This window comes from Varroa jacobsoni, unplaced genomic scaffold (genome assembly GCF_002532875.2).
Source record: "Varroa jacobsoni isolate VJ856 unplaced genomic scaffold, vjacob_1.0 scaffold_965, whole genome shotgun sequence".
Lineage (NCBI taxonomy): Eukaryota > Metazoa > Arthropoda > Arachnida > Mesostigmata > Varroidae > Varroa > Varroa jacobsoni.
In genome coordinates, this window is record NW_019213867.1 from 46713 (window position 1) to 69538 (window position 22826).

The 22826-nt window shown below is 39.7% G+C and overlaps 1 protein-coding gene across 1 annotated transcript; it reads left to right on the forward strand.

Annotated features, from left to right (window-relative positions):
* Nucleotides 1-6330: 6330 nt before the first annotated feature.
* LOC111265379 (uncharacterized) lies at nt 6331-12910 on the forward strand. Its single transcript, XM_022841979.2, has 3 exons — nt 6331-6483; nt 6913-7219; nt 10959-12910. Exons 1-3 carry the CDS (start codon nt 6346-6348, stop codon nt 11000-11002), a joined length of 489 nt encoding a protein of 162 aa, XP_022697714.2. The 5' UTR covers nt 6331-6345; the 3' UTR covers nt 11003-12910.
* The last annotated feature ends 9916 nt before the right edge of the window (nt 12911-22826 follow it).

Consider the following 22826-nt stretch of genomic DNA (forward strand, 5'->3'; position numbering starts at 1 on the left):
GGCCGCAGTAAACTGAGACTGCTTTCCTTCTAGGGAAGTCACTGCGTTTGTCGGGCAATCGTCCAGGGGTCCTGCCTGAATGGGTGTGTGCAAAGGTTGGAGAAATCAAGTATCACAGGGGGGCGCTTGATCGTGTCATCCGCACAATGAAAAGGGTGTAGTAGGTGCGATATAATAGCTGGTTTGACGATGAGACAGCGTTCTTCTTTTGTTAGAATTCTTCAATCGCAAACAAGATTTAGCGGTCAGTTTTTAACCTCGTGCGTAACGATGCAACCTAAACAACGCATCTGCCCAACGAAAAAATTAAGCCAAACATTCTAGCCAATGCATACGAATACTGCTCCGATCCGAACGCATTCGTGGATTAAACCTTTTCAGACTCCTTGCTCCATGAGATCTTCGGGAAGATAACGCTAAAAATGGTATAGGTTGTGCTGTTTCGGAAAAACCAGGAGACATTCTCGTTGAGCGGAGCTTTTTTTTAGCTCAAAAATAGGAAATATTATCACCATTATTTATTTTCGTAAAGCGTTTGTAAAGCGTAAACTGTATTACACATATCATATACCGTAGCTTGGAGTCTGTGGCAGCGTAGTTGAAAAGGTTAAGTTCAACTTGAATACATTTTTATTATCTTAGAAAAGGAATTCCCATACGGCGAGAAACTAGTCATGCTTTGCAATACCTAATATACTGTGTACTAAACTGGCAGAGGCGGTTGTTTCGTGTATTGCTTTAGACATACATCTTTATACATAGATACAATTAACAAGACTTTAACTCGAGGCAGTACTTTACCCTCCGAAAGTATCAATTTACTTCATGCTTCAAAACAACCTGATGCTATAGAAAATAATTTCCATATTTGATCGAATCAGCTTCAATTGCTGAAGCTCTCCTAAGGATGATCATTACTGTTATATCAATACCACCGTGATTATATTAATATTCGTCACTAATAACCAAACGTTCTACTTGAACTCGGGAACACGACCGACTGCCTGCTAAATGCAGGCATACAGAGTAATCAAATATGTTTTAGATCAGGACCACAATACAGGCTTTATGAGGCGATCATTTTAGTGATTACCGTTGGACATTAATAATCAGGCGCCGGTTGGGCGACATGGCTTGTTGCCAAAGTACATACTGCTAAATCCGCACTGGGAAGAAGTATCCGGCAATGGAATAAAGCCCCCATCGATACACCCATCATCAAGGTGCAGACGACACGCGCCTCGTCACGTGCAGCCAATAAGTTAGCGACTGCTTGAATCGTCACACCGAAGCTTGGCTGCAAATATTTTAATACTCTACCAAACGATGACCTGCTTTCGTCCGCTTCGTTCCCCTCTGATCTATTCGTCCACTGTCGAGTGTTGTATAGCATAGGTTCAAGATCCAAGATATTAAATTGTTCGCCCATCTATATTTGAATAGATAATCAAGCGAAGACTTGTAATTCTGTTTGGGCACACAGTTACAGCACACTGTTATGCTATAACCGGAACAACTATACTGAATTAGATCGCCCGCTAAGATAGTTGAACGCTTTAATTGCCATGCCATGCTATCGATATCGATAAATATGACGTTCTATTTATAGCCAGATTGTGAGACTTTTCGAAGATGTTCTGTGATTGTTATTTGAGTGCAATGCGTGTTCCGGTGAGCCTTAAATAGGCTTAAGACAGCCATTGCAAACGATTCAATTATCCTGATGGTAGACGATTTTTTATGAGTGACTTTGAAATGTGGAGCCCAGTATTGAGGCATAATTTTAGAGTAAAAAACTAGCTATTTCAAATAATTTACTAACTAACTTGTTTTAGTTATAGTTTTTGATCAGGGTAATTTATCTCTGCATGATGCACTTGTCACTTGGTATCCGCTGTCGCAGATACAGTTAAGTTAATGTTTTCTTGGCTTTTGTATTGAGCTCAGGCTCAGTACGAAGATCAGTACTGAGGGCTTATACATTCACGGGTATGGGTATTTGTACTCAGGCCTGGCTTAAATAGTCTACAATGGCTTCGGACCGTTCCCACGGAGGCCTCGCTTAGTGGTGAAAGAGCTGCCATTGCTATCCATTCAAGTTCCCTACTAGTAAACACTATAGGGGTATTCTGGAATATCTCTTTTGCTAGGTGGGATCGAAAGATGTTTCTCTCCTGTGGTTTTTTTTTTTTTTTTTGGTAGGCGACATTAAACTTCGTAGCTTTGGGCTTAAAAGAGTTTCTCTTCTACTTCTAAAGCCACGCTGTAATAGGTATACCTAGTTTATTTCTAAATAAAAAGGAAATGATTTCGAAGCTCTATTGGGCTTCATCTTACTACAAAATATTTTATACGTAAATGTACAATAAGCCGATAGTGATCGCGCGTAATTCGATGCAAACTATTACATAGTCTGAAATCAAATCCAGTGTCCTGTAAAGTGGTCTACGGTGGGTGGGTGGGTGGGTGGTTGTTGTTAGTTTCATTTCGTTCTCGGCCAAAGATGTTGATATGATCTTAAAAATGATTTAAAAAACATATATACATATATTTATTCTCTAATGTTTTATTATTAATTCACTCATACCGACAAACGTCCCATTGAGCTACACTGCAGAGAGTGGTTCAAAAAAGGATTTGTATTCTTTTTGTTTTGCCTGAACAAATTTATGCCGCGAGTAAAAAACACTTTGTACAAAGGGTTTTATTTTTCGTCAGTTTGAGGTGATATATACAGGTATCGATCAATCAAATAAAGACACCTGAAAATTTCGAATACTGTTGCTTTCGATCGAAGATAGCTTCGGGAAACTCACTCGACTTGAATCCGATCAAAAAAGTGTGACATTATGTCGAACGGCGGGTCGGGGCTGGACGTAGATGACGAAAATCGTTGAATACACTGCTCCACGTATGAGCCCGGGATCTAGGCGCGACGGAGATGGTGTCAAGCTACATTCGGAGCATTCGCAAATGGAAGACCAAATATTAGCCTCAGTAAGTGTCTTCCACAGCGGTTTAAAAATGGTTTTCTAACGACAGTATCGTAACATGTACTAGCACTAGAAAGCAGAGGAAGATAGATTTCATATAAAAAGAACAGGCATTTCAATTCGGATGCGGAGTTATTATATTTTCGGTCAAAGTCGATCATTTGTAAAATCTCTAGATAGCCAGTGGCTGTGTGTACTAAATTGAAACACGAATGAAATTAGTTTTTTAATATTTACTTTAGTTTTTGCGTTTCTTTAGTGTTTGTTTACTTCTATGAACTATTTGAAAGCACTGTTTCTTTACTTTGAAGATTTGTAGCAATTCTGCTGTGCCATAAACGAATATTTACATCAAATAGCTTCAAATATGGAGCTTTTAGAGAAAAACGTTTCTCTATGTTAATTTGTTCCGAAGTCTAAAGTAGCCTAGGATATTTATGCCGTATACAACGAGAACCTTATAGCAAAAGGACTACTCGCACAAGTTTGCTAGGTCCAAAAATAGAATTTTAAACTTAAAGACTCCGAATTACTTCGTTCAAGTGTATCGGTTCGTAATCGATGAGGACCTCGGTGGCAAAGAATAATTAGCCCAGAAAATGAGCTGCCAACACTAGAATACCGCTATTGCATCCAGGATAGTGAAATTTTGTTGGAAAATTTGTCGAAAATCTGTTGGAAATGTGTTTTGGAGTGGGCTCTTGGCGTAAAGAGAAATGCAGTTTTTCATTGACCCCTAACGTTTCGCGCAGCCACAAACTATTAGAGGTGACGCCGATTAATATCTCTACGTTGATATGAAGCAAAGAAAGGAATGGGTGGTTCTGAAAAATATCTATCTCGCTTAACTCCATTGCGTTTGATGGACTAGAACGGCCTTATGCACTGGAAAATGCTTGAGAAAAATAGAACAACAAAGGTCTGTGTATAGCCCAATCGCGTCGACTGAACGAGCCTACCCAACAGAAAGGACCCGATAAATGAGGCAAAGTCATTCTTCTCCACCAATGCCAGGCCGCGCATAGCAAGGACTATAAAAGTCGCTCCGCAAGTGCTAGATTATGTGGTGTCTTTGCGCGCACGATATTCCTCGGACTTGGCGGCTACGGATTACCACAGCTTTCAGTCAGTGGCAAATTAATGATCGTATTAGTAACTATACATTTCTTAGTGAAAAGGGTCTCAAAAATCTGGACAAGCCTTTTAATTCCGGACCTAAGAAGGTTCTGGAGACAAGAAGTTAGTATGTCGGTCGAGGGATGCAAAAAGTTTGTCGGAATAATAAGGCATTTTGTTAGTAGAATTCAGATGAAACGCTGAGTTCTTTCTTAAATGGAAAAAATGCCTTCACTTAAGTCCAGACCTCAAAGTCCTTTAAATGGCTTTGCTACTTTTGAAAATGTAATAAAAGATCATGAGGAACTTCGCAGCACAAACGTTCCTAAAGTTAATTGAGTTGTAGATTTTTGCTGAACAACGTAACACCACGTAACAACACAACGACAAATGAAAATTTGCATCATAAACATTCCGAAAACTAGAAACACAACAAGTGCTAAAAAATCCGGTTTCTTTATGGAAAAGCGCCCGGTTCAGTGTAACACATTGCTGCCAGAATGGAAACTACGCAGCTCTTGTGAAGAATGCACTGCCAAACTTATTTTAGGCTCTTCTGTACGGAAACCTTTCAAATATACGATAGCTGCTGGGTAAAAGAGTATCTTTTGAATTTTAGCGAAACTTATCTTAACCACTCTTTAGATGAATTTTTAGAAAAACTATGGGACTAGGTAACACTTTTTAAAACGACTGTATTACATATATCACTTGAAAATACTGAACCGCGATCGCTGATGTTTTCAGCCGAAACTGAGTAGATCAAGTAACTACCAGCGCCGATGGCTGCGATAAAAGCTTAACGTACAAAAGTAAAGTAATATTCTAATCTTTTCAAACATAAGGCTTTTGTTAGCATGCATTAACCAACAGCAGTAACTTATAAAGTTAAAGCCAAGATCATTTTGTGGAATTTGAGTCATCGAGGTAAACGTGGTGCTGTTAAATGAGCATCAATGGTTGCCCATATACGTTGACTAACAAACGATATCTCTAACTGTACGCTGTTTGCTAATAATATGGCAAGCTAATAGGATGTCTGAACAATGTTGAATTAGTAAACTTTTGTCATGCTGAGATATCCAGCGCAGTTCGATTCAATTGATTTCAGATGATGTATTATCAACTTAGAACTAAGAATGAAAGGTCCATTTACGGTACCCAATATACACGATCTGTGCATTGAGGAGTATTTGTCACAGTTGCATTCTAACACAGCTATCTGTATAGCCTTATTCAGTAATCTGTTGCAACTTGCTTGTTGGATGGATACTTGGCTCACGTCTTTGCTGACCTCATCAAGCCTTGCTGTCGAATGGAGCAGCAGGTATTTTCATCAATTAAGCTGCTAATGATTCTCTCGCAGTGGAGTGTTGACCAACGATCGGCATTTTGCTAACCAGCTCCGGTCAAGAGCTACACATGGCTCAAGAGTGAGGTTCAAACAATAGATTACGAAAGGAGGAACTTGCGGTGATCTGAAGGAAGTTACAAAGTAATTATACAAGTAAGCACTGAATGATAGGAAGAAACTGGTCGAACAAAAACTATTGTTGATACTCAAATTTGATCTGATGCTTTGTATTTGCGTGCAGATAAGTGGCGAGAAAAGCGAGTGAATTTCGAGTGAGATAGGTTAACGCTTTTCTAATAACGGTAAAGGCGCTCGTTTCAATTAAGCTCGAATGAATTGTACAAGAAGCTATGTGTTACAAAAAATGGAAGGCATTAATTCCAATATCAATCCGTACTATAAACATGTACTTTGTATGAACCTGAGTAATTTTCTCGCTTAAACTTGCTTTCAGATTCAAAACCACTTGCACAGCGGAATCTTCCAGCGTCGTTTTTCTGCCCTTCTCAGGCTCTACCCGTTCCTCTTTCCACTCCAACACCAGTAACAGGAATTCCCAGCTGTAGCACAGCTGCCGCCGGCGGGAGCGGTGGCCCTGCTTCGTACCCACCATCACCATCATCCACATCATCCTATCCCCAATTGGCGCCACCGTCGCAATCGAGCCCGCAACTCGGAGTTTCTTCGCCGTCATCTCATCTTCAGGGGGCACATTCGCCATCACATCCAAATCACCTAGGAGGTCCATCGCCGTCACAACTGACTGCTGGAACAGGCAATGGCCCTTCTCCGTCATATCTATCGCTTGCGCCGACATCATCAAGTCTGCCGCTTTCTTCTGAGTTCTATAGCGCGTCAGCGCCGTCAACGTCCGTCGCTTCGATGGCATCGGTTAGCGATTATGATCCATGGTCACATTACATGTCGGCAGCGAGCTATCGATGCTCAGGCCAGCTAACAAGTCATGAGCTACAGAGTTACGCGGCCGCGGCAAATCGACATCAATTCGCGCAGCATCAGGTAAATCCTCTAGAATGGATGCGCAGATCAACTAGCATTTTCAAACTAACATGAAACGACGCACCGTCTCATTCCTGTTTGGTAGCCTTAAGAGTGAATTATGAGTACCGCAAAAAGCAACAACGTTTTGATATAAAGACACAGTGCCTGCTTATGAGAATATCATTATAGAAGTTCAATACTTATGGAACATGAACGCGCACTATAGGAGTTTAGAAAGTAGGTCTCCCTATCGAACAGTACATATTTTCTCAAGTTTTTAGAAGGTTCTAAGTTGAAACAACCATCCAGTAGAGAAATTCACATCCAGTCGACACTGTGAATCGCGCCGACCAATTTCTGGCTATGGGAAACGCTGGGAAGTCCCATTGTAATTGCACTGCACACGAATGTTGCAACAGACAAATATTTTTCTACTTTGTTTTGCAGTACAACTCTTTGCTGGGGCTAGGCAGCCAGCAGTCACGTGCGACCTGTTCTGCTGCAGTGCCTGTACTCAGTGTTGGTGTTAATGAAAAGGTTATAGATTCCTGGGGTCAATCGGTAGCGCGTTATCATGAACAAATTCACAGCATGAACATGGCAAGCGTCGGTGCTGTGGCCACCCACAGCACACATCCTTCAAATGGACCCATCCACCCAGGAGCCGTAACCGAAAGCGGGCATCCTTCGGGACATCCGAGCTACCATCCAGGACACCCTGGTTATGCGCATCCTATGAGTGCGGCAATGACTGGTTAGTGTCTTCTGTTTTTTTTTTTCAATTATTAAATAGTTAGAATATGTCGCGCATTTTTCACTAAACCACTCTGTATTGCTTACTGGCGAATTTTCAAGTACGTTTGTAGTACGCTAGTTTTTTAGAAACCAAGAATCACCCTTACATAAAGGTGACTACAGTCATTCACACCTGGCTACAAATAATCAAATAATACGCTCCGTATCAGCAAATTTAAATGAAGACTAAAAGGTTGAGATTTTCGTTACACTTTTCTGAATCTGATATGCACACATTTTATTTTATGCCCATTATTTAAAAATACTTACGCATCCCAGATTGTCAATTTTCCCAGTATATCTTTTTCTCACTGATTTGCGTGTTGCCTCACGTAATTTCTTCTCCATCGGGCATAGCAAGATATGTTACTACCTTCGAATCCCTGAGGCAGAGGCGGGCCTCTAAAGAGACTACTAAGCATCGACAACCGCAAAATACTACTTAACCGACTTTCACTGGCCAAATGGCCAACTAAGCGGGTCGTACGTACGTTCGCATTGACGTGCTTCCGCTCACTCTATTTTTCCTCAGCAAATAAGGTTCATCAAGATCTATCACATACTTTTCTATCGGAACACATTAGCTATCAGCGTAGCATATCAGTTTGGGTCTCCGTTTTGCGTGCACAAAAAATGTTTTTCTACGAACTTGAGGGCGTCATGGTAGCTGTCTGTATATCAGACAATGACTCTGTTATTGTGAAATATGACCAACAGCAATAAGGTGACTAAGTCAATTTTATCCATGACGTCATATGTTCGTGAGGTGCATTGAGCTGTACACACGCATATCTATATACGCACATACCAACAGCTATCGGAAGGGGCTTTCATTTTCGTTCCTCTACTGTCTACATAATATCCAGTCTATATATCATACTTGCCCCACAGTTCCCCTGTAAGCATCATCACGACCAACAACAATGGCCGTATCGTATAGGAGGGCCTTGATCTTTCGTATGATGATAAAAGGAAATAAGCAAGCTCTTGCCGTGTGGAGGAGTTCACTACACTGACTGGATATGTTGACTAGTACTACAGACCAATAACACCTATAAACAGAAGTGGCGTAGCCTGTGCTGGCCACGACGATGGCGGCTTCAGCAGCAGTGATATCGCTGGTCACCCTAAGGCCTTCGCAAAGCCTGAAGCGGCCGGTGTACTTTGGGTGGAGACGTACGACCAGGAAAAGAACTCTCACTCGCTCACTTTGGTCCTGAGAGCTGTGGACCGATAGGCTCAGTGGACCAGTCCCAGCCAATCGGTGACGAGGTTGGGCGAGGGGCCCGCCCCCGGCCATTCATACTCCTGCACAGTGCTCCGCTTGGCTCACTCCTCTCCGCCTTCTTCTGATTCACAGCAGCAGCTGGAGAGCTGGAGCACTCGCTTTCTTCCATCGCATTGCCCCCTTCCCTTTGTCGCGCTGCCAAGCCCCTTCTCATAACGATATCCCGGTTCTTTCCATATTCCCGTCTTGAACCTGATAATGGTATCTAACTAACCCTTCGATAAAAGTCCCTGATTGGCGAAATTATGACCCCCTTCTTTTCTCAGCAACCAACGAAGCAACAAGCCCTTTCCTATATATATATACATATATATATTTTACTCATGTCTACCTGATTAACAATACCTGCGAAATGGTTGAGGCGATTACTATCGTAATGATTACCTCTCCTGGGACTTCGCCGAGAAATCAAATTGCTTACTTATATAACAACAATTCCACATGACGGTGGGCGATTCCTAAATAGGTGTGGGCTAACTAGAAGAAAACCATTATATATAGTAAGCATATTTTTCGTTTTAATAAGGTTCTGTGAATGTGTATAAACACAATATTCTAAGAAAAGATACTTGGATGTCTCGAAAAACAGAGGACAAGACAAAACAGAAAAGCCTTTTCTTTCCACCTCATGCTCAGACGATGGTGAACAGGGAAACATGCACTGATGGCGTAGAAACATCACAGTATATATCCATCGTCCTATAACCGATCCACTTTCTTCCCCTGCACGATCCCGGCTGGGCTCTCAACGGTGTGTACGGATACAGAGGGGCTACGCCAGCTACAAGGGAATAAAACTGCCATTAGGGATCAGTCCAGTGCTTCATCGATTATTGGAAGTAGTGGCTCTCTTTTCTTCGGGGTTAGGTTATCCCCGTTCGTGCGGATGGCGAGCCTCCGAGGGGTCACGGGGATGCGAAAATACTGGATTTACCAGTCCTTTTGTAGGCGCCTCAGCACTGTACTCCTCGCGCATGACTTGTGATGAGCTCAGTTGAGCATCCGAGTACAAAGTGCTTATACCACAAAATTTAGATTCGAAAGCGCTTTGAGATAACCAAAAAGGTTAGAACCAGAGTTAAAAAAGCACCGAACTCTGAAGAATAGGGGGTTTGAGAATATATATTTAATTTCATCTATTCAATATGTGCTTGTGAAGTAGAATATACTTGGCCATGTAAGACCCAGTGTTCAGTTACACAGGAAGTGCCTCCTAAGAGAACAGGCGTCCTACCCCTTAGTATTATTATTATTATGGCTTCGACAACTTCAAGTCCTTCAATCTATAGCCCCCCACCTTATAGTCGCACCGCTGCTGCTGCTCCCGCTGTTCCTGCTGCTGCCTAGCAACATCGACGCGCTGACCTCTGGTCTTCTCAGACGCCCCACTCTTTGTACACATCCCATGACATCGGAACCCATGCCGGGGGCATCAGCGCGGCGTTCGACAACCACAAGCGTAGCCATTACTTCGTGTGACCTCTTTGGTTTTCTGTGCGATGGGGAGAAGGGCGGCGGCTCAACGGAGGCTTTAGCGAGTGCTGCGCGATCATGCAATTGTCTGTCTCATTGAAACAACAATTCAAAGGCAGAAGGTAAGGGGTTCCTTTGATCCTTTAAACAACGCACGGCTACGTTGGTAGATGGTTGGTGAACGGGTTGCTTGCCTCGGCGCAATCTTTTCCACGCGAACTCACCTTAATTGAAGTCGCTCTTCTCTTCGACCTGATTCGATGCTGTGCTACCTCGGCTTGTGCCTCCTCGTCTTCCACGGTCTTTTAGCACACCGGATCGGATAGCCGATCTATCCGCGCTTTGCGTTCTGCCTCACTCGATACGAGCGCCACCGTCGACCACTATCTTCAAAAGGGGTGCGAATCATTGAGAAAACGGCAGGCCTTTGCAGTTGCCCCTTTTTGAGAGCTTTCGGCCTACACATACAGAGTGATTTAATAGTTGCTACGGAGATTGGGTATGACGGTAGGCACACAATCGTGTATTGCAAACCTTAGTTACAATATGTCAACTTACAATCCATCTGCGTCACGAGTTCTATGTTATTTCATTTTTAGCGCTCTGCTGGTAAAGGAATACCGCGAAGAAGTAAGACTGCTAACATTAGATATTAGCAAGAAAATAAACACAGATAATAAACACCCTGGGGGGCGGCACAGGCCTAAAGTGGTCATTTACTACTTCAGAGCTGGACTCCACGTACTGGCAGAAATTAGAATTCTGTGACGGCGTTGTTCGCAGTACTTAACAAGTAATTAACATTTCAATGAAGCTAGCAGTTGGCAAGGGATACGTTCTGTGTAACAAATATGTCATGCTATAAAAATAGTCTTAGTAAACGGTTGCTTTTTATTTGTATTACATATACTCATCCATTGTTGTTGAAACTTTACAGGTTTAGAGACGACAGCTGATACCAAGGACGTGTATTGGTTTTAATTCCTGCTAGAGCGCCTATAATGACAGATTCTTTCCCATAAATACAACAACAAAGAGAATTACAGCGAGGGCTCTAGGGACTGACTACATGCAAGTTGTATATAATTGAAAGTAGCAGAATGACGATTGTACCTAGTCTGTATATACTGTTATCATTTATACCTACAATTATTGGCTCAACAACTGAAAGTGAAAGAATATACATAATAAAAAGCCCTGGATAGCCGAATTAACAAGTTCATACTAGTCTTTATGGTGACACACGAGCCTAAATTGATATTGGCAGTGTCAGATTGAAAAGCGTATTAGACAGTTTTTTTTTACAGCCAGAACGTATGTAAATTATTATTAAAGGTGAAAAATTATTGGGTAAGCAAATAGTTACATGCCGATGTTCCCGCCTAATTTTGTTAATTTTAGGACGTCAATGAAAAGACGGTTTATTTACACCTAATATACAATGAGGTCATTGTTATCCGTTAGCCTAAGGTTTCGGTTGTTCGGCTTTTGGCGATATAGAGCTGTCCTATGAAGAAGCTGATGGAAGCGGATTTTTTTTTATTATGATGTCTTGTCGAAAAGAGTGATGAGAACTGCTGATTAAAAATGCAACATGCATACACCTTCGGCGATTCTTACACATACACATATACATAATCCGATTTATGTCTACCTAGTTTGCCCTATAAAAGGTTGGTTATCAGTGCGCGCCCAAACAAGCTATAACTGCCGATATCCATACAAGGGCAGTAAAAGAGCCTACAAATGGAAACTCGCGCCACGCGTGAAAAAAACTAGCAAACGTTTAAACAGATTAAAGTTAACGGAACTGTTTAAATAGATTTGTACGTGCAGGTTGATATTGAACTCTCTCGTAGCTTTAGGCACGAGTTTCATAATGACCACCTCAAGCAGCGCATACTGAATTACAGTCAGCAATCTATTCAAAAATGACTCAGATCGGTCTTTTTCACCACAGTAGTGACCAGACTTTTAAGCTTGATTGCTTACAAGAACATGGCCAAACGAAAAAGGAAATGGTTAACTTAGCATGACCTCCTTACGGCGAGACTAGGCAATGCTAGTCTCGCCGTAAGGGGGTCATGCTGCAAACTTGGTATAGTGGGACAGTGTGATCTCATACAAGCGTCCGACGAACACAATAAGCGTTGCGGCAAAGTACCCTAAAAAGTAAGCTGTAATAATTAAGAACCATCCTCACTCAAACCGACACGGAGTTGATAAATGAGTGGTACTTCATTTTCCTTCGAGCTCGGTCTTCTCTGCACAGAGCTCGTACGCTTTCGAACATTCTAAATCTTCTCCAATCTTTACTCATTCGAATGATTATATATATACAATAAGCTAATATAGCGGAGCGTGGTCGCGGGTTTCTGGAGGAACGACATTAGGAACTTAGCATAGCCGTTAAGCGAAGGTGACCAATAGAAAATAAAAAAAAAGACGGATCAATCAATAAATGCTCCTATGGCAATAGTTATGCTTATTCAGGTAAATTACTTGTATTAGTTAGAAATCGGCATCCGCTTATTTGCTAACCCAACATTTGAATAAAAAAAGTGCAAAAGAAGCAATAATATAAAAAGTGACGGTTTCGCTAATAACGGCATAAGTCGTGGCCCAGGTTTGAATGTGCGCGCGTCTACTAGCTTTGGTCTCTTCAGTAAGTTCAACTAATTGCAATAGCAACATATGTTGATTTCTACTAAAAGATCATTCAGGATACGCAATTCTTATTATTTCTTAACCTCTGAGACACTTGAAAACGTGAACGCTGTTTGAAGACGAACTGGCTCATTATAGCACGCTATCTAGAAATTCAAGCAACAACATTAATAATGACATACTGTAGGAGTTAAGCTAAGGCCAAGGCATTCAGAGTGTAAATAAACATCATATTTATTGTTATTAATGCTTAAAAATCGAGGTCTGTGTCATTATTGTGCCCTAGAGTTATAGGTAGGTAGGCAGGCAAGCCATTTTCGCACAGAATATCTATATTCAGTTAACATGCGGGAACTACGGCTCAATGTAAACTTTAATGTTCATTTCCTTTGGAAAGGTGATTAGAACCAACATAGGCATTCTAATACCATAGAATACAGAGTAATGAAAGATAAGTCAGGCGCATTTTTAAAGCGGCGTCAAAGGCAAACTGGGTGTATGATTCTTTCAATATTGTCTTTATAGTCAGCCTGTACAGCTTTCTTTGAAGTATTTTTCTAACTTTTGGCGCTGTTTATGGGGTTGGGCACAATTTACTCTTGTGTCGATGCAAACTTCACTAAGAACGGCTGATTCGTATTGTTTCAGCGGCATAGTTAATACGCTTTTTGTTACATTATATATGATCGGTCCATTTATTATGCACGCATTGCGTTTCGCGTCTGACACTCGGCAAATAAATTCGTACGAAAAAAGGCTGGACCCCTTCGGAGTCCCTACGCGCCTGACAGAAGATGCTGACGTCCAACATCCAATTCGAAAGCTTTACTTCTCTTTTTAATTTCAAGCGGACATAAATCACATCATGATATCAAGTAAAATTGTGATCTCAAGGTGACCGATCTCCCCTGGATTTGAAATTGCGCCGATGCTTTTTGTTTACCCATGAATTCTCAAAGCTATGGAGAGGTATTTCCAACTTAGAGTCAGTTGCTCCGTGGCTAAAAAAAAAAAGATTAGTAGTGGTGGCTAAAGACGAGATAACCATGCCAAGAAGATGTTCACGTGTAGAACTGAAAAACCTTTCTCCCATTTTGTGCGTTGCGATCAGCTATTATTGTCTTGTTCTGATTAAAGCCACCTATTATTAAAAATTCAGCTCACTCGCTAGAGTCTTTCTAGATCAAAGAGTCTTCTATCATATTTTCACGACTAGCATCACTCGCCTATTAGTATAGAAAAAAAAAAAAAAAAACGCTGTCTAATTTGGTATTTCATGTAGTTACCTTCACTCTATGTGACTGTTTGTGAACGTATGCATGCAAACATGCTTGCTAATTTGTTATCAAGCACGAAAACTAGGCAGCACTAAGAATGCTCACCGAGCATTTCTGAAAGGTAAAAATTAAGTAAATTATTCCATACTATAATTTTTGAATTTTATCTGGTTTTCGTAAATAAACCTAATGAGCTCAATCACTCGATTCGCATTCATAGTAAGACAACATTTTTTGCTAATGCTTGTAAAAAACATCTCGTCCTGGTAGGCGATATGGCTGTACTCCAAATTTCAACTTTTATATATGGCATGGACATGTCTATAGAATTTAGCTAGCTATAAGTAAGCTATCTGCGTAATGAGATTGCAGTTATTAATGAAACTCTTCTTGGTCAACTAAATGTAAGACAAGGAATACGCACATAGGACATATTATACATGAACCCTGATTAAGGAATCCTTTTGTTTATTTACTATTCCATATAGAAGCCGAAGCTGTTTGCTCTTTGAGTAATGAGTATCCCAGGATGTTGGCAATTTCTTGATCCCGCAATCTCCGAATGAACTTAACATAGCAAACTTCTTAATTGTTGTGTCTGTTTGGGACGCACTTTGTACATAAATTGGTCGCAATTCACCGTAGCCAAGACGGTCTTATATCTCCTATAATGTACACATACGTATACGTAACCATACAGGTTTACCTCTGCCTCTTGTTCTGTGTGTAAGTTCATTAAGTGCTAAGTATCGGCCCTTATTACCATAGAAAACAGTGCTACGAAGAGCACTAAACGATTATGGGCTGACGACATTTTTTTGCTGCCTCGCGCTGGCCAACTGCTAAACGAAAATAAATTTTATATTTGTCCGTATCTGCCTCGATCTCTTACGTATAATGTTCCTTATATCCGACTCGTTAGAAACGTTTTTCACTAAATCCCGTTGTCTTTCGGTAAAGCCATTATCTTCAAAATTGTTCAGAAGGTACGTGCAGATTTCAGTTATACACATATTGTGATATGAAGGCCAATGCAGTGGTTGTCATCGCAAATTTTACTACGGCTCTTTACAAGGTCGCCGTTTTCAATACGTGTGCAAACTTCAATTTCATTTGATATGCGTTAATATCTACTCAATATTATAAATCATGGTCTCGCCTTACTTCTTCCAACCTGCCCTACTCTTTTTTTATATAATGCGTGTTATCTTCATTAATGTGTGTACTTTTCTATTTTAAACAATCGACTCCACAGCTTATTATCCACGTATGTTTTTTGTGCTGTTCCCCCACAACGTACACTTTGCCGTTTACTTCAACTCCTCTAAGCACTTACCTGTGTATTTTGAACTTATCTAGGAATATCACCTACCAAGTCGTCTACCAAGTGTTGTTTTCCAACATTCCTATAGTAATACAACGCGGGCTTACATCCTAGCTTCTATAAAGATGATTGCCCAGCACATATTTGAGAAGATCGAGTGCAAAGTGCTCCTTGACAAAAAGAAGAGCTAAAATAGCAGTGGACAATAAACAGGCAATAAAGCACTGAGTTGTTGATAAATGGTGCTCGACCGAATCGAGCGCGCGAGGGACGCACAGAGGCCTTACCTTAACTTATTCAGACGAGCATATCGCAACGTTACATACACTAAAAACAGTCTATTGAATACGTCGAGGGTGCGAAAATTATGCAGCGCTTACTGAACAGCAATAGTCGATGGTCTGAAAAACGTCGTCATTAACTGAAGTTAGTAAACAAAAAAGCTTTATAGATCGTGTACTCCAGTTATCAATTTATTAATTGTTGTCTGCTTAAACAATCAACGAAATAAAATATAGCGATTTTTTGCCTTGGCAACCTAGCCGTTAGCTGGAGACCCATAAATTTTTGAGTCTAGGCCTTACTTGCCGCCGAGCGCGTTCTATTGCTATTAATTTGGTTAGACTTAAACAATCAAATTTACGTTTGTTTCACGTTCCGTCAACGACACGTGAATACTATAAATCTTATGTAAATAAGCAAAACTGTTATTTTTGACTCTTTTGCTGCTGTCATGTTCGAAGCCTAAGATCGATCAGTATATCGTATATAGTGATTATAGGCCATATACGTATATTGTGTCCAATCACTACCGTAACGCATACATATAATACGAATCCGTCAGGGCTTTACCAGTCTTACATTGAGTCTATTTTCGCTTGCAATGGGATTAGTGCGTTTCTATTTGTTAGTTTTAAAGGATAACGATTTCTGCCGCTCGATTAGGTCTTATCTTACGCGCTAGACACGTTCGTAACCGCCGAGTGGCTGGAGTGGTAGCACAATGAGTTCACTATTTTTTTGAATAGGGTTTTTTTTCACAATTTGAACCAATGAAACGCGCTTCCTATATTAAATACCTTTTTAGCTCCAGATTTTTCAACCCTCTACGCAACTTGGCCGTTTAGTGGAGAATGAAATTACGTTACTCTAATAATATAATTTATAATAATAATTATATTTGTATGTGCAGCATACTTGGAAATCTTTTATAACTTTCTTTGAGTACCTCTTTTCATTAAGTTTCAGCTCGCAAGCGTCAATACGACATTTGTAGATAACGATTTCATAATACATAACTTATTACGTTAACATTCACTATATTAAATATTCTTTTGTGTCGACAGTTATAACTTAAATTCCAACGCAAACGATATGCCCTAAGGACAGTCACATTTAAACGTTTTACATTGAAATGAAAAATTTAAAAAAACTAGGTTCTCTCTAAGTTGTGTTAGCCCGTAAAGGCAAAAAAGAGCATGAAAACGCAATGTATTTCGTCTTCCTTTGCATATTACTGTTAAGCTCATATCACTTTTGGTGATATGAGCTCGGTGTGTCAGATTCGGATATAGAGTATGTATATACCTGCTCGATCGCCTCAAGTTCCTTAGAGTACGTAGATAACGAAGGCACATAAAGGTTTTTAATCGTTTGTAGATCTTACGTTATTGCTTGCCAACAAACATACACAAATTCATTTATCTCATCGTATATCATTTTTTTTTAATTTAATTTACTCGAATTAATTTCATCCTATATTAATTACACGGTGCAACTATTTATGTGGCTTAATTTGATGAACTGTCGAGAGAGACATCCTGCTTAGACTGCCGTCTTCAAAGTCAAAAAGGAGTAATTCTACTACGTCGTTTGTCAACGACGTCTCCTTCGATGCACAATTATAAGCTAGCGACTTACCTTCTCTTTTAAACGGTCATGTCGTACCTGTTTCCATACAGCAGCACACATGCAAAGCACTACTCGACCCAGCGTACCATGATGGTCGTCCTCCTTCCTTCGGCGCAGGTACATACACAGACACCCACAAGCGGTGTCTTTCATTTTCGTTTGTTCGTCGTCCTTTCTCTTTTTTTTAGAACGATCCTTTACTGCATAAGCAAAAGGACTAGACGGTCGGTCATGGCCTGTCGTTCAATCCCCTCCGCGAGGACAGCAGGTTTTCCACTCAATTTAAAGTCCTCCTTCGCGCACGTTGTTGTCGTCGTCTTTGTTGCTGCTGCCGTAGCTGTCGCCATCGTCTTGTCCGACATCGTTTCTTCCCATTGCTCCCTCACCTCGACCTCTCTTGAGAGAGCTCTTCCCTGTCTTTCAGCGCCTGCTACTATCTTACCTACTAAGCGTTTAAAGGGGCACATTTTATTCGCTTGTGACGTATTCACAAACCCCACTATCCAGCAACACTGGATACCTCTAAAAAGCTACTCTGAGCAAGTCCAGGTACTCACGCAAACGACTTGCTACTTACCGAGCTCCTTTGGACTTCAAACCAGTGAAGAATTTCATTTATGAAAAAAAATTCTTTTTCGTTTCGTCGAAAAGCCGAAAGAGTGGGCCGTCGTTCTTAATTGACAATGAATGTTAATTAAATAACATTAAATGTAATAGTTGCTGATTTCATATAGTATTCTGAGTATTATGCTTCTTGTTACTTGTCAAATAAAGTTACCTAGCTACGGCTTTTATAATAGCGTTTATGTTAACAGAAATACAGAGAAACAGAAATCAAAATTATACCAGAGTCACCGAAACCTTGGCAGACAAATAATGCAAATACTTAACAAACTAACACAGTCATCTGTTTAGCAAAATCGATCACATAAATCTGGCAACAATGACTTCGCTTAGTTTCCAAAATCAGTAGATAATCATATGTTTGTGTTTTTCGATTTTAAACTGTGGATTTGTTTAAATTGATATTCCTTGGATTGCTGGTAAGAACAGTACTATCCGAAAGCTGAATATGAAGAAACTAAATGAAAAACCGCGGCCCTCATGATTTTTGCCTCGAATCTGTCAAAAACATTTAAACCTCTTGTACGGCCAATCTGAAAAAATATAGTCCACAATAGACCAGTGAAGGACTTCTTGCAATGAATGAACGGTCCATAGAGCAGCCTTTTGAAAGGACCTTCTAGGAAAAACCAAGCCAAATCGTTATTTTTTTTATAAGGTAGTAGCCGATACTAATAACAAAGAGGATATCATCTAAGAGATCTACGGGCGTGGTATGGTTTTTTCATGATCGTGCAAGATCATCTTCAACTACTAAAATTAAGGTCGAAATCTGAAGTGAAATATTGAAGGATTTGATTTTCTACGGATTATCATTAATGCAATAATGCACGATTTTTGTAAGGCTAATAGTATTTTGAATGAAATTTACAATAAAGTTCTTCAGAACGCAAACGTATTTTAGTTCATATACTCGTATTTAAGAAGAAGATTACTAGTAAATGCAGCTATAACTTTATACAGAACTCAGAATATGTGCTTGATGAACACAGGACGGAGTAGAAGACAACGGGAAACACAATCTCTGCAGTCGACAAGTAGAATGCCCGCTCCAAGTAAGGTTCATTTTAGGTATTTGCGTACAAGGTATTGTAACTAAATGTAATTGTAACAGTGACATATACAAACAATTTAGACCATGTCTTACGTTTTAGTTTAACTACAGCTTGGGAAACGTAAAAACACCGGTTCTAGAACACTCCAGTTCATAGTAATAACTTGCAACATATGTCTTTTATTGCTTTTGTACATTTGTCCCATGGCTCGTGCTTACAAACGAAATCATACAAGTGCGTGAGAAGTCGTTGTATAAGCAATACTTAGCTGAATGGATTGGGTCTTTTTTTATTTAACACTGCTTCATTCGCCCATGAAATTTCAATAACATTACGCCAGCTATGCTGATCTCCCTACTATCAGCACCACTGTGCTCACCCAACAGTGGTCTGCGTGTGTTCCGTATCGAATTGTCCACCTGCTTTCGATTCGTCTCAAAACCCCCCAAGGTACTTCAGTGCTTTAATACGCCCGATCTCCGATGCATTGGCCCGTTCCTCCCTAACTCTAACTGAAGTCCATACTTCGGACCAGCACCTGCGCATAAACAGAGGTACTGCGTCCATAGCTGTCAACGATCTCCTCAGAATAACCTAGAATCGGCCTAGAGTCAAACCATAGGTCTGGTGGCAGTCTTATGGACTAGCCTGTCATAACTTTGGAATCTGACTCGTTTCCCTACGACCTCTGGGTTAGTCCGGGCCTCAGTCACAAGCAAGGGCCGGCATCAGCGGTTACTCGCTGGCAGCTTGCGCAATATCATCTCTGCGCGGAGTGAAAGCTCGATTCGGTGAGTCGACCAGTGTGAAGATAAGGCATATTTCTCTGACAAGCTATTTGATCGTTCCAACGAACTAGCGCAATTATAGTGGTTTGGGTATTTGGTTGTAGCTCCGTCGAAGTCATAATTGTATCGCATGTGATGGTTTTCGTGGTTTTTCATAGGTGACAACAACAAAGATCGAAAGACGTGTCTCGGAAGAACACCAAACTACAACAAAGGGCAGTTACAACCCTATAGAACGAAGCACTTTCGGGGATCCGACTAAACGACAGGAAGATTGCCTTTGGCATCTAGAATTGATTTTCCTATAATGCTTATAATACATACGGTAGTAGAGGGGTAGCCTATGAAATAAAAGACGGGTGGCATTCTTTTAGTCTAAAAGTGAAGGTTGACACAGCAGTACTTTATTATGTTCTCAAATGATTGGTCTAATCTAATTTAGTAATCAACAGTGGGTATTGTATGTTACATTTTACTATTTAATAAAGTGGGCATAATATGATTTTTAGCCAGTGAGGGAAGACGAGATCTGTCAAAAGCCAGTGTCTTAGCGGGTACAAAAAATATCGTTATAAATTTTTAGTGAATAAAATTTATTGCACCATGTTTAGGTGACCAAAGAACTCACATAACATATGCTTTCCACGTGTACACGATGATATGTGAAGATATGCTCACATTAGTTATACGAGTAAATTGTTTAAAAACGTTATTTAGTTTATCCTTCAAATAAATAAGGCATTCGTTCTTTACTTAAAAACATTTTACATTGAACTGATCTTTTGCTGACTGATAAATAAAAAAAAACCACTTTGCTTTTTAGTTGTCTGTGCTAGTTATGTGGAACATGAAAAACTAAGGACGTCAAACATTGGCATACGTTAAGAATTATCAGCAGTTATCGCCACGGTCCTTAATTACCCAGAAATCATTGTTGGCGACACGGAAGAAGTTTAACACCCTGTAATAGTCTATTGCTGAAGAACTACATCGTAAAAAAAGAGAAATAAAATTAACTACTTCAGAAATAAGTAGTATTAATGAATCTGTGTCCTGTTAAAAATGAAAAATCGTTTTAAATGTACATATGATCCGGATTATGAGTGGTTTATATCGTTAGTATCGTTTGCAATGATAAGAAAATATTAAAATTACATTTCATATTTCCTTATTGCGTTGTAAAATTCTAAAGAACCTGTTACATTGGTTACAAGATTGAGACAAGCCAGGAACAGCGAGGAACAGGTCGATATCAGGGCACTTCTATACGAGTGTTTTTATTTTATGGAATTCGGCTTTTTCTGGTATTATAAAACTTTAATCAATTATTAGTTAGAAAAATATAGCTTGCTAAATTCTGGGAAATACCACGAATAGAGGACAAACGTTTAGCTCAGGTTTACTATGGCTGTCATATTGACGGCTGTGGACGCATTATCAGACAATATAGTTTGTTCTAGGTAGTTACTAATACATTATAGCTCATAGCTCTTTTTACTTTTTATTCATTAATTAAAACTATATAAAAAGTTAGTCACTTGCACCCCTCAAGCTTGTACGAAGTGAACTTATCGCCTATGTATAAGCAATCCATCAGCCTCAAATCAAGGATTTTTTGTTTCCCTGTAAAGCATATGTCGTGCATTGAATTGCATACATATAAAGAAACATAAACTGTGTATTCTAGAAGAAGACTGGGAAATGTACATCAGTTCACATTAAATTTCAAATTTAGAAAAAAAAAAAAATATGCAATCAATTTACGGAACCCATATTTATTGACACACCTAAGCCTTTTTTTCCTAGACTAAATTTTTTTCCATAATACCTCGTGTCTATGCCGAGAGTATCACTAAATCTAAGTTCCATGAATAAGAAACTTGGAAAAGTAGGAATCAGGTTTTGAGTTCCATACGTATTGCACTTATTTAAATAAATCTACATAAAACGAATCTGACTTATTTCGCACTGGCCTCAGAGATAATTTAAAAGGGTATCTCATTCGCTTCATTTTTGCTACTGTGACGACCGATGCAATACGTCGACTTCAAAGCTGATTCGGATTCAAGCGAAGTCTCAAATATTTTGGTCATTTTCGGTTCGAATAAAATAGAAAAAGTCTTTGTTTCATATTTTGCATGTTAAATAAATGAACAGTATGTAGGAGTTAGATGCTTCTTATGGACTCGAACTGCAAGAACTTGACTACCGCATGGTTTTAGAGGTATGGTCAGAAAATTAAGTAAAAACATTAATGTCCGTCACAGTGAAATGCGTTATCAGAGTCGCTGCAAATAGTTGAGGCATGTTCCGCAGGTTGAAGCCATGCTTAATATAGTTGAGTGAAATGTTGACCGAAATCAGTGTTGAAAATTAGCGCTTTTAAATGTTAATAATATCATTTATTAAATTATATATTGATTCGACCTTTAGCAGATATTCTTCACAGCATTACGAACAGTTTAACTTCATAATGAATCTTTAAGTTTTCTTCTAAAGAATTACTCTGTCACGATAGAAACGGCCGTACGTTGCTGTTGGTAGCAGCGATGCATAGCGGACTACTCTTTTCGTCTTTATTTTGCCTATTTTCTTGCAGGATTAAAGCGTCCTTCAAAACAATTATCTACGTAAAGACATTTTTTTCATTTAGACAAACCGAACGGCATTTCCCAGAGATGTTCATAACTGCTCTTGAGACAAAGATCATTTCAAGTCTCTCAAATTTTTACCATGTCGTCGGATGTAAATTCACAGTTGAGTGTTCAAACAACAAAAATATTCTACTGGAAATCTCGACGATAAGAATTAGAAGAGCCGGAGACTATATACCCTGCTCTAAATGATATGCATGATTTGAGCTGCTCGTACAGGTAAATGAAAAAAGGAATTATACAATGATTCATATTTTACCCATTTTGCAAAATATATAGATTTGGGGTACTCTTTTTCCTATGTTTCTATAGTTGTACTTAGTGTTTAACACGTTCTGTGTGCAACATTTGTTGAATACTCAATAAATGTGTGTTGGGTTGACGCAGTCCTTTTTATTATGAGCAAATGACTTTTATTTTACGTGTGTTATGTCCGTTCTAAATTGCAGATTCGAATAAGGTCATCTTCAATTGCGTATGCAAAGAACACAACTCAGTGGCCTAT